This window comes from Scyliorhinus canicula, chromosome 1 (genome assembly GCF_902713615.1).
Source record: "Scyliorhinus canicula chromosome 1, sScyCan1.1, whole genome shotgun sequence".
NCBI lineage: Eukaryota > Metazoa > Chordata > Chondrichthyes > Carcharhiniformes > Scyliorhinidae > Scyliorhinus > Scyliorhinus canicula.
The window spans coordinates 219,905,119-219,918,660 of record NC_052146.1 but is presented as its reverse complement, the minus strand read 5'-3'; the positions used below and the strand labels follow the sequence as shown (position 1 = coordinate 219,918,660).

The 13,542-nt window shown below is 43.6% G+C and overlaps 1 protein-coding gene across 1 annotated transcript in view; it reads right to left on the bottom strand.

Moving 5' to 3' along the window:
- The window catches only part of utrn (utrophin), a 560,528-nt gene that overhangs the window by 96,314 nt on the left and 450,672 nt on the right, over window positions 1–13,542 (bottom strand). The window contains 3 exon segments of the mRNA XM_038808060.1: window positions 744–805; window positions 10,100–10,163; window positions 10,466–10,544. Of these exon segments, the coding sequence (XP_038663988.1) occupies window positions 744–805; window positions 10,100–10,163; window positions 10,466–10,544 (205 nt within the window).

Below are 13,542 nucleotides of genomic sequence, written 5' to 3'. Positions count from 1 at the left end.
ATATTTTCAAATTGCTGAGATAACAAGCTAAATTATACAGAGGAAGTGTTCCCACCATAATTTAAGCAATGTAGGAGATTAAAAGTACGTCACTCATTATGACCTGCATTTTAAAAATTCATTAAAAATTCATTATTGATCATTTGAGTTGCAAGATTTCAGGCTCAAGTCCAAATCCAAGACTTGAATAAAACAATCAAAGTCAACACTCTAACGCAATCCTAAGAACACAGGTGAGATATTAAACAAAGGCATCATTTGCCTGCTTGGGTGTATGTAATAACAGATCCCAAGAAACTATTTCAAAGAGCAAGGGAATTATCCCCAGTGACCTGGCCAATATTTATCCCTCAATCAAAATAACAAGAACAAATTATCAGGTCATTATCACATTGCTGCCTGTGGAAGATTGCTGTGCACATACTGGTTGCCAAATTCCCCACACTTCAACAACAACTACACATTACTTCACTGACTGTAAAGTGAACTGATATTTTCAGTGGCCGTGAAAAGAACAATATAATTACATGTCTTTCTATCTTGCTTTTGCGTCACTATAACCCATAAATGATGCTGATACATTACTTCAGATATTGCTTTTTTGCCTACATGCATGCATCTAAATAAATCTTAACTCAGACATACTTGCAAAAAAAAAAAAATCAAAATTTGCTTTTGCTACTCTATTGCAATAATCTAATAATGATATAGATTCCTAAGAGTCCTGTTGCCAGTCTACTTACCCAATGAGTGAAAAAGCTCGACCATTTTCGGATGGTCCCAACAGGTACTCTGAGTTTGGTGGCTGAATAGAGAATGCACAGAAATTAACATTAAACTAAACATCATGGTAAACGTTTCTTATATATTAGCCACTCAGCAATGAAATCAGGACACATTTTCCCCCCACAAAAGGTAGTAGAATTCTCATTTGACAAAGAGTAATCGGACTCGAAACGTTAGCTCTTTTCTCTCCCTACAGATGCTGCCAGACTTGCTGAGATTTTCCAGCATTTTCCCTCTCGTCGTAGAATTCTCAAATTCTCTAGCCCAAAATGATGTGAATGCTGGAACGTGCAAGACAGAGACTGACTAAATGTTCACTAAAACTTGCCTTCACAGCCACATTTCTTTCCTCAGCAATTGTCTCTGACTTACCCCACATGGAAAAACATCTCACAGATCATAGAATTTACAATGCAGAAGGAGGCCATTCAGACCACCGAGTCTGCACCGGCCCTTAGAAAGAACACCCCACCTAAGCCCATACTTCCACCCTGTCCCCACACCTCCACCCTATCCCCGTAACCCCACTTAACCTTTTTTGGACACTAAGGGCAATTTATCATGGTCTCCATCTAACCTGTGCATCTTTGGGCTGTGGGAGGAAACCAGAGCACCCGGAGGAAACCCACGCAGACACTGGGAGAACGAGCAGACTCCGCACAGACAGTGACCCAAGTCGGGAATCGAACTGGGACCCTGGAGCTGTGAAGCAATTGTGCTAACCACTGTGCTACTGTGCCGCCCTAATCTCTCCTGAGCACCCGCCTATTGCTGACCTAACTGAATTCCTTACTCCAGTTTATATACTGTTCCTGTTCAAACTAGCGTAAATATTTGCTTTGAAATTCCAAACAATCATAGAATCAAATCATGGTAACAGCACAGAAAGTGGTCGTTTGACCCACAATTCCATGCCTAACCTCTGCAAGAGCAAATACACAAGACTCTTCCAAGTGAAGCCACATGGGTGGAGCTTAGATATAAAAAGAGGCGATCACTTTGCTGGGATTATACGGCAGGCCTCCCAACAGTCAAGGAAGATAAAAGAACAGATATGTAGGCAAATCAGAGGTGGGAGGGGAATAGGGTTATAGTAGTAGGAGATTTCAACTTCGCCAAGATTAACTGGAATTGCCTTAGTGTGAAAGGATTAGACAGGCTGGATTTTTTAAAAGTATGTCTAGGAGAGCTTTTTGTGCCAGTCTGTAGGTAGTCCTACAAGGGGTGGAGCAGTGTTGGACATAATCCTAGGAAATGAAGTATCCATGGGCGAGCATTTGGGAGATAGTGACCATGGGTGGGTTTCTCTGTTCCCCGATGCTGATTTCATAATCGCCGATCGGGCTGAAAATCCCTTATTACGATGGAGGTGTGGTACCCGTCTTCGTATGCTCCGCCCCCTCCAAAACGGCACCATCGAGGAGCGCACCACACGCCATTGGGACGGCCTCAGGACGTTACTTTAAAGCCCTTCCCCGACGTGCCAAGTTCCCGAGCGCCGAAACCACACGTTCCACGGGAGCCATGCTGCTGGCCGGGGTGTGGGGGCCTTCGGCAAGATCTGGGCGACTGGTGGGGGTGGCGATGGGGTGTTCATGGGGGCACTATCTGGCAGGCCGGGTCTGCTCACGGCCGGCGCCATGTTGTATGGCGCAACCGCTGCAGGTTGTCGCCATGCGCAGGCACGGCCACGGACCCGGCAATTCTCCGGAATTGCAGAAGGGACTGTTTTTGTCCTGGAGACTGGGTGTTTTACGTGGCGTGGCTGCTAGCCTCTCACCGGTTGGAGGATCGGTGCTGGGGCGCCGCCGATTTTTTTGACGTAAAACGCCACTGATCCTCCAAAAAATGGAGAATCCAGCCCCATAAGTTTTAAAGTCGTTATGGAAAGGGATACGGATAGTTCCAGAAATCAAGTGTCTGAACTGGGGGAAGGACTATTTCAATTTCATTGATATTGATGTCACAGGATCTGGTAAACGTAGACTGGGAGCAGCTATTTGCAGGCAAATCTACATTGGAAAGTGGGAGTCTTTCAAAGGTGAAATAAGACCAACATCTTCCTCTAAAAGTGAAGAGCAAGGGTGGCAAGTCTAGGGAATCCTGGATGTCAAGGTATATCAAGGGTTTGATAAAGGAAAAAAAGGAAGAATATGTTAGGTATGGAGCACTAAAAATAGGGGAGGCCCTTCAGGAGTACAGAGAATGTAGGGGTGCTTAAAAAGGAAATTAGGAGAACAGAGTGGCCATGAAATATCATTGGCAGATTGGCTTTAGGAAAACCGCAAGGCACTATATAAGTATATTAAGAGCAAGAGGATGACCAGGGAAAGAATGGAGTCCATTAGAGACCAAAGGGGCAATCTGTGCATAGAGCCAGAGGACGTGGGTGAGATCTTAAATTAATATTTTTCATCTGTATTCGCTGAGGAGAAAGGCATGGTAGCTGGAAATGTCAGTTGGGACGGTGAAGTTCTAGAGCACGTTAAGATTAATAAGGACGAGGTATTAGATGTTTTAGCAGGCGTAAAGGTGCATCAGGGTAGCACAGTGGTTAGCACTGTTGCTTCACAGCAGCAGGGACCCGGTGTTTTCACAGTAACTTCATTGTAGTGTTAATGTAAGCCTACTTGTGACACTGATAAAGATTATTATAAATCCCCAGGGCCCGAAGAGAAGTATCTCAGGCTGCTATAGAAGGCAAGGGAGGAGATTGCTGAGGCCGCGACGGAGATATTTAAATCTTCGCTGACCATAGGTGAAGTGTCAGATGACTGGAGGATAGCTAATGTGGTATCGTTATTCAAGAAGGGGAGCAGGGATAAGCAAAGTAATTACAGGCCAGTTGGTCTAATGTGAGTAGGAGGGAAATTATTGGAAAAAAATGAGGAAATTATTAATCAACACTGGGAAAGGCAGGAATAGTCAGCATAAATTTGTTGGTGGAAGATCCTGTCTAAGTAATTTAATTGCGTTTTTTTTTAAAAAGGTAACTAAATATATTGATGAGGATAGTGCAGTTGATGTGGTTTACATGTACTTCAGTAAGGCCTGTGACAAGATTCCACTTGGAAGGCTGGTCCAAAAAGGTTAGAGCCCATGGGATCCAAGGCAAGTTGGCAAATTGGATCCAAAATTGGCTTGTTAATAGGAGGCAAAGTATGATGGTGGAGAGTTGCTTTTGTGATTGGAAGCAGCGCACCACGAGGATTGGTGCTGAGACCCTTGCTGTTCATTATATACATTAATGGCTTGGATGTGAATGCAGAAGGTATAATTTGTAAATTTGCAGATTACACAAAAATTAGTGGTGTTGTGAGGAGGATAGTCTTAGGCTACAGATGGACATTGATCAGCTGGTAAATTTGGCAAAACAATAGCAGATGGAATTTAATCCTGCTAAGTATGAGTTGATGCATTTTGGGAGGACTAATAAGGGTCGGAAATACAAAATGAATGGGAGTCCCTGAGGGAGTTTTGAGGAACACAGTGACATTGGTGTACAAGTCCCTGGATCCCAGAACGGTAGCACAGTGGGTAGCACTGTTGCCTCACAGCTCCGGGGTCCCAAGTTCAATTCCCGGCTTGGGTCACTGTCTGTGTGGAGTCTGCACATTCTCCGTGTCTGCGTGGGTTTTCTCGGGTGCTCCGGTTTCCTCCCACAGGTCATAAGAGGCATGCTGTAAGGTGATTTGGACATTTTTAATTCTCCCTCTGTGTAGCCGAACAGGCGCCGGAATGCAGCGACCAGAGGACTAGGGGCTTTTCACTGTAACTTCATTGCAGTGTTGATGTAAGCCTACTTGTGACAATAAGGATTAATATTATGAGGTGCCAGCTAAGATGGTGAAGGAGGCATATGGAATGCTTGGCTTTAATTAGGCGGGGCATAGAATATAGGAGCAGGGAGGTCTTGATACAAGTTTATGAAACATTGATTAGGCCACAGATGGAATATTGTGTGAATTTCTAGTCTCCATACTCCAGGATGTGATTGCACTGGAGGGGGTGCAGACGAGATTCACCAGGATGTTGCCCGGGATGGAAGATTTCAGCTATGAGGAGAGACTGGATAGGCTGGGTTTGTTTTCCCTGTCGTAGAGGAGGCTGAGAGGGGGTATGATAGAGGTATACAAAATTATGAGAGGCACAGATAGATTAGATCATAAGAACCTTTTTCCCATGCAGAGATGTCTGAGACTAGATGATATAGGTTTTAAGGTGAGGGGTAAGTGGTTTAGAGGGGGCCTGAGGAAACATTCAGTAACCCAGAGGGTGGTGGGAATATGGAACACGCTGCCTGAGAGGGTCGTGGAGGCAGGTACTCTCGCAACATTTAAGAAGCATCTGGATGAACAATTAAATCACCAAGACATAGTAGGCTTTGGACCAAGTGGTGGTAAATGGAATTAGAACAGATTGATATGTGATGGTCGGCATAAACATGCTGGGCCGAATGGCCTGCTTCCGTACTCAATGACTCTGACACCGATAATTCCACTCCCATACCCTTTCGCCACAGGCCGGCATTTCCTTCCTTGATATGGGCTTATCCAATTCCTTTTCACCAGTCCCAATTGTATCTATCTCTCCCACACTCTCAGGCAGCATATTCTAGATCAAAGCCATTGGTAGCACAATTTGGGCATTGGTTCTATTCCCAACCATTAATTTGGTGTACTCTGGTTCTTGACCCTTTTGCCAACTGGAACATTTTCTCTCTCGATCTACTATGTGGAGACTCCTCCTCATTTGAACACTTCTATTAAATCTCCTCTCAACCGTATCTTCTCTAACAAGAACTAGCTTCTCCGATCTATCCATATGAAGGCCCTCATCACAGGAAGCATGCTTGTAATCTTTTCCTGCACCTTCTTTGAAAACTTCACATTCTTCCTAAAGTAGAGGATTGGACACAATATCCAGTGAAGGCCAATCAGAGTTTATAAAGGTTCATCATTGTTATAATCCAGAATTCAGCCTTGCATTTATTTACAGAGTGAACATGCCCATGTGATTTGTTGCCATTGGATGAAACTCAAACTCAAACCAGTTTCCCGGTGCACTGGGCACGTATGGTTTGTGCCGGTGTGCCTGCTGAGGACCATGTCCAGCGCGAACACTCGAACCGGGATCCGTGCCTCTGGCGGGGGTGGTATCTGACAGGGCTGGGGGGTTCTGGTGGGAGTAGGTGTGGGGTCTCGGTTGGCGGGTCAGGTTACACACACGGGTGCCATGTTGTACGACCGACTGGTGCAGGTTGTCAGCCATGCGCATGGGCGGCCCAGTACCCGGGCGTTCTCGATGCGATCCACGGGCGTTTCACACTGCCCCAGTGCTTGCCCCTCACCGGTACCAGAATCGGTGAGGGGGTCGTGGCGATTTTTAAAATGTGAACCTCCCGCAGATTATCCATTTGAGCCGGCACTTAGCCGCAGGAACGGAGAATCCCGCCCATTATCTAGGCTGTCATTTCAATGCAGTACTGAGAAAGTGTTGGATTATGGGAGGTGCCATCTTTCAGATGAGAAATTAAACTGAGGCTCCTCTTTTAAGAGTTTAGATCAATTTAATGATGACACTTCGATTAGGAAACACTTTAAATTTTTCATTTGGATGTACTCTACATTGGATCCTATTAAGGTTAATCTTTTTACACTAGCTAATTACACTAACTTGGTGGGTCTAAACACTGCTCAGAAATATCATGTAAATCAGCCTGCAGACACAATGCAACATCAAATATCTTGTAAATCAAGGTACTTTTTGAACCTTCGTAAAAACATCATGGTTCCATTCATTTAGTCTCTAAATTGTATTTCTTGTAAGTAGAGGAAAGGTTGTAAAGAAAACCCATTTGCAAAGAAACACCTCTTTTATTCCGCCCTGTATTATCTTTTATTGCACTTCTTTGTGTGTTTTGATATACTACAAAGTGTAATATGTGTTACTCAAACCTTAGTTACTGATGAGGTCTTCTGAATCTCGATGACGTAGCAACAAAAGGTTTATTGCGTAACTATAACAATAATCGCGTGAGTTCTTTACTTTAACATTGATACTAGTGAAAAGGTTAACAAGATCTAACTACAGTAACTGCGTAACAACGCTAACCATCTGAGCTAATCTGATACTCCTGTCCTGATCACAGTACACCTGAAAGAGAGAGAGAGACCCAATGTGGTTGCTTTACCCTTGTTGGTCCGGCCCCCTAGTGATCATCTGGTGCCACTGATTACACATTAACTCCTTATACATGCACATGCAGAGATCACTACAGCCCCCTTTTTTTCTTGTGTTACATATTTTCTGTATGTTGCAAAGAAAATTGAACAATGGAATAGTTTGCAAATGCATTACATAAAATCAATGAGTTAATCAGTCAAATGTTAATACATTTAGTCATTTCGGTTTTTTTTTCATTTGCTTGAAACAGGTAGATAAGTGATGATGTGTACAGGTTGTGATGAAATTGATTATACAAAGCCAATTAATATTTATGAGTCCAATCTTAATAAGAAATTTATGAGTCCAAACTTTATGAATTTATTCGGTTCAGTTGTTTTCTTCTTCTGTTGTTGAAGTGGTGATGTTAATGTTCTCATTTCTTTGTGAATGTCGTCAGTCTTCTTGTGTTTAAGTAACCAACAAGTCATCATATGGTGTTTGAATGGTCGAATCATTTTGTTGTCGGATTTTGACTTTAGCGATTCTGTGTTACATCTTTGTCGTCAGACCTGGACTTTTTCCTGTGCTTGCGGTATTGATTCTGTATGTCACCTTTGCCGTCTGACCTGGACTTTTTCCTGTGTTTTCGGTATTGATTCTGTATGTCATCTTTCTTGAAAGCTGGTTTGCTTCTTTGTTGTGGAGCAAATATGAATTTGTGAGATTCGTTGGCATGCCATGGTATGTTTGCACTCGTCATTGTTTTGGAATGTGCTGTTGCATTGTCCTTCATATGCATAGTTGTACCAAGTTGTTGTTTCATTGTTGTTGTTTCCATTGTTGTTCTTGTGTTTTTGTTGTGTTTGTTGTTTATGTTTTTGTTGGTTTTGTTGTTGTTCTTGTTATGCTTGTTGTTGCTGTTTTTGTTGTTGTACTTGTAGTTTTTGTTGTACTTGTAGTTTTTGTTGTTCTTTTTGCTGTTGCTGTTGTTGTTCTTGTCTCTGTTGTGCTTCTTGTGGTTTTTGTTGCTCTTGTTGCGCTCAATTACTGTTTCGTGTGAATAATTCGAGTCATTCTCAAAGTTATTTGTGTCAGTGTCCTTTATGGTATCTCATGTTTCATTGAGCGTTTCTTCTTGAGGATTGTGAGAATGATCTGATGGAGTATCCTCAATGTGAAGACGGGCCTTTGCCTCCACAAAAACTGTGCGATGGTCACTTCTACCGATATTGTCATGGACAGATGCATCTGCAGCAGGCAGGTTGGTGAGGATGAGGTCAATTATGTTTTTACCTCTTGCTGGTTCCCTCACCACCTGCTACAGTCCCAGTCTAGCAGCTATATCCTTTAGGATCTGGCCAGCTCGGACTGTGATGGTACTACTGAGCCATTTCTGGTGATGGACATTGAAGTCCCCCACCTAGAGCATTTTCTGCGCCCTTGCCACCCTTAGTGCTTCCACCAAGTGGTGTTCAACATGGAGGAGTACTGATTCATCAGCTGATGGTGGCCGGTACGTGGTAATCAGCAAGTGGCTTCATTGCCCATGTTTAACCTGAAGCCATGAGACTTCATGGGGTCCAGACTCGATGTTGAGGACTCCCAGGGCAACCTCCCGACTGTATAACACTCTACCACCACCTCGCTGGGCCTGTCCTGCCGGTGAGACAGGACATTCCCAGGAATGGTGATAGCAGTGTCTGGGACTTTGCCTGTAAGATATGATTCTGTGAGTATGACTATGTCAGGCTGTTGCCTAACTAGTCTATGAGACAGCTCTCCCAATTTTGGCACGAGGCCCCAGATGTTAGTGAGAAGAACTTTGCAGAACAGCAGGGCTGAGTTTGCCTTTGTCGTTTCCAGTGCCTGGTTCGATGCCGGGATGTTCCTCCGGTTTCATTCCTTTTTTGTGTTTTCGTAGCGGTTGAATACAACTGAGTGGCTTGCTAGGCCATATCAGAGGGCATTTAAAGTTAACCACATTGCTGCGGGTCTGGAGTCACATGTAGGCCAGACCAGGTAGAGATGGCCGATTTCCTTCCCTAAAGGACATTCATGAACCAGATGGGTTTTTACGATAATCGACAATGGTTTAATGGTCATGATTAGACTTCTAATTCCAGATATTTACTGAGGTTAAATTCCAGTGGCTGGCACTGTTGCCAACGGCACTGTGGACCCGGATTTGAATCCCGGCACTGGTCACGGTCCATGTGGAGTTTGCACATTCTCCCAGTGTCTACGTGGGTTTCACCCCCACAACCCAAAGATGTGCAAGGTAGGTGGATTGCCACGCTAAATTTTACAATCCCTCTGCAGTGAGATTGCGCCAGAAAATATGGTAAGCTGTTCAAGAGAACATTACTTTCAGTGGGACTGGAAAATCTCACTGGTGGGAGTGGTCGTAAAATTGAACCCGCTGTGCCTGCCGCCCCATACTGTCCGACTGTCTCTGCCCTTCCCCTATATTATTTGTCATCCCTTTGCCTGAGCTATCAATCATGCCTCTTACCCCCCCCCCTGCACCCAAACACAGTCAGTCCTCAGATGTCACATCTGTGCCCATCTAACCTCAGTCTATCAAAGCAATCTGGTTTGTCCCAACTCCATCGTGTCAGCTCCTTTCCGCTGGCCAGACAGGCAATTTGGTCAATTGGGCAGACGTCTGTAGTTGCTTTTTCTGTTTTTTCATCTGTCATTAAGTTTAGCACACCCTTTGATACCAAAGCCCAGATATAATGTAGCCGTTGACACATGTTTCATTATTTCTCGGGAGAGGTCTGTTTAACCTGCACTATATTGAAAACAACAATTTTCTAAATCTATCAATGATGTTAGAACTACAAGCCAGAACTTAAGAAAGTGGTTCATCTCTAAAAAGAAAACTCAAGTTGCATTTAGAATTTTGAAAAGTATTTCTTTTTACCTGTGGTTCCTCCTCCCATTACCAAACTCTCAGATCGCCACAGATTTCTGGCACCTCGTTATCCAAAAGCTCAGGAACCCAATAAATGCACGTTCTTGGTTGTGTCACTTGGACCCCTTGAGAACAGCTGTTTGAATTTTCTAGCAGTTTAAAACTTCATTCCATGGGGAAGTACAAGTATTGCGATTTCTCAGTATGAATATAAGTAAGAAAACTTACTTGATGTAATATGGCACTTTATTGTTGTGTGATACAGCTCTTTGCCAAGGCAATTGGACGGAGGCTACAGAAATGAAAGTACAGGATCAGAACAAAAGCAAGCCAGACAGATGCATAGGCCACAATTAACAGCCGAAGCATTTTTAAATCTGGATGTAAACAATTTTTAAAAAATCTGTGTGTTTTGCTGAGATCATAGAATCGTCAATTTACTGATAATCTAGTAACACAAATAATAATGTTTCACTTGAACTGCAGACCAGGTGTCTTTCACATTTACACTTACCTGTGTGCACACATAAAATTGCAAAATACTCTGTAACATTAACAAAATGAAAGCAGTAAGTTTCTGCAAGTCCAACTTACTGGAGAGGAAGTGTTGTGATGAAGGACCAAAATCCCGGTATGCTTCTTGTAACTGTTTGATCCGATCCTCAACAGCAACCTACAATGATAAAAGGATTTTAAATGATGCATTCCCTCGAAAACTACAGTTGCAAAGGAAGAAATCTCATTTTGATCTCAGTGAATAAGGCGCTGTCAATGTCGATAGAATAATAAAATGGTTGCAGTACAAGAGTGACAATGGCTGATTTGAATGAGAGGAACAGCATCTTGCGTCGGTGGAGTTTAGTTTGGATTTTGGCTGCTAGCAGGTACCAAATCCACCTTCATCAGTAATATAACAAAGAAGGGAAACAAAACTCCATTTATTGGCGGCACAGTAGCAGTGGGTAGCACTGTTGCTTCACAGCTCCAGGGTTCCAGTTTCAATTCCCAGCTTGGGTCACTGTCTGTGCGGATCTGCACTTTCCCCGTGTCTGCGTGGGTTTCCTCCGGGTGCTCCGGTTTCCTCCCACAAGTCCCAAAAGACGTGCTGTTACATAATTTGGACATTCTGAATTCTCCCTCTGTGTACCCGAACAGGCGCCGGAATGTGGTGACTCGGGGTTTTTCATAGTAACTTCATTGCAGTGTTAATGTAAGCCTACTTGTGACAATAAAGATTATTATTATTTTAGGAGAATCCTATACAGCTAGATGCATGAATTAGCAATTTGGACTTTTAAAAAATTAATTTACAGGATGTGGGCTTCGCTGGCTAGGCTCACATTTCTCTCCTGCCCATCCCTAGTTGCCTTTGAGGTGGTGGTGGTGAGCTGCCTTTTTGAACTATTGTTAGTCCATGAGGTGTAAGTATAGCCACAATGCTATAAGGGAGGTAATTCCAGGATTTACACCCAGCAGATGGCAAATCCCAGGTGGATGTCATAGGTTTCTGTCCGGTAGTCTCCTCAAGAATGGAGTCATTCATTCACCAATTCTCTCATCTCTGTGATTACATTTAGCATTGTGGTCATGTGAACAACAAAGGTCAGGTTAACTGACTGTCACTTAAATGGAGTCTCTCAGCATAATCAACATACTTGTGTAAATCAACTTCAAGTGTCATTGTAATCGCTTGCAATTACCTTGCAATCCACATAGGAATTCATGTCATCCCATCTATTGTACTTTACTGAGTATTTGTTTGGGCAGTTGTTCTGTGCAATATTGGGGCAACATGAATAATACTAAAGAGTCCATCATTACAAGTTTCCACGAGAATCTAAACTCTGCCAAAGCTCCAAGTTTGTTTTTATCTTGGCCTCAACCTGGAAAGCATTCATGAATAAGTGCAACGTTGCACCTCATAGTGCAAATTTATACTAAGACACATCAAATATGATTATAATTTTGGGAAGCCTTGGTTCCAGTCAGACTCATTTTGAAGCAAGTATTCAACATCTGCCTTTTCAGGACCAGCTAGTTAAACTTGTCAAAGTACCGACCAGTCACCAGTTTAACCTGCACCCTGTGTATTTCCCACACCATGTAGAAAACAATAAAGTACATAACAAGTTTTACACTAGTATAAAAAGATGACGAGAGAAACAGAAATAAATAGATATGGCATGGAGTGAGGGATGAAGAGCTGCAAAATGTCGAACAGATTTTGGAAGAAAAACATGGTATGTGTTGATGTAGAATCACAGAATCACTACAGCGCAGCACGAAATTCAGCCCATTGAGTCTGCACTGATCGTTTGAAAGAGCACCCTACCTCGGCCCTCGGCCCCACCATATCCCCATAACCCCAGCTAATCTTTTGGACACTAAGGGACAATTTTGCATGACCCATTCACCTAACCCGCACATCTTTAGACTGGAGGAAAATGGGGCACCCGAGGAAATCCATGCAGACACGAGAATGATAGTCACCCAAAGCTGGAATTGAACCCGGGTCCGTGGTGCTGTAAGGCAGCAGTGCTAATTTCTGTGCCACCGTGCTGCCCCTAAACCCCTAAGGATACAAGTACAGGGTTGGGTCACTCCAATGGTGTAAATGTGGTAGATTGTGGGTTCATGCCTCAAACTGCACAAAATAGGTCTGATCCCTCAGATGAAGGCACGTGAAAGCTGATAACTATAATAAACCTTACCAGTATTAGGGGGAGGCGATGGCACAGAGGTATTGTCATAGAGTCGTAGAGGGCTACAGCACCGAAAAGGCCCTTCGGCTAATCGCGTCTGCACTGGTCAAAAATATCCACCTAACTACTCAAATCCCATTTTCCAGCACTTGGCCGATGGCCTTGTATGCTTTGGCATTGCAAGTGCATATCTAAATACGTTTTAAATGTTATTTTTTTTTTAAAATTATGAGTCCCCAATTCATTTTTTCCAATTAATGGGCAATTTTGACATGGCCAATCCACCTACACTGCACAAAGAACAAAGAACAAAGTATAACACAGGAACAGGCCCTTCAGCCTCCAAGCCTCCGCCGGCCATGCTGCCCGTCTCAATTAAAATCTTCTACACTTCCGGGGTCCGTATCCCTCTATTCCCATCCTATTCATGTATTTGTCAAGATGCCCCTTTGGGTTGTGGGGCGAAAACCACGCAAACACGGGGAGAACGTGTAAACTTCACACGAGCAGTGACCCAGAGCCGGAATCGAACCCGAGACCTTGGCGTCGTGAGACAGCAATGCTAACCACTGCGCCATCATGCTGCCCAACTTCTTAAATGTTATGAGGGTCTCTGTCTTTACCATCCTTTCAGGCAGAGAGTTCTAGACTCCCACCACTCTCTGGATGAAGTTTTTTTTTTCACATCCCCTCTAAACCTCCCACCCCTTACCTTAAATCATTGCCCCCTGATCATTGATCCCTCCACCAAGGGGAAATGTTTCTTCCTGTCCCCTCTATCCATACCCCTCATAATTTTATACATCTCAGTCATGTCCCCGTCTCATCTGCTCAAAGGAAAACAACCCCAGTCTACCAAATCTCTCTTCATAGCCAAGACTCTCCAGAACAGGCAACATCCTGGTAAATATCCTCTGCACCCTTTCCAGTGCTATCACATCCCTCCTATAATGTGGATTCCGCCAGGGT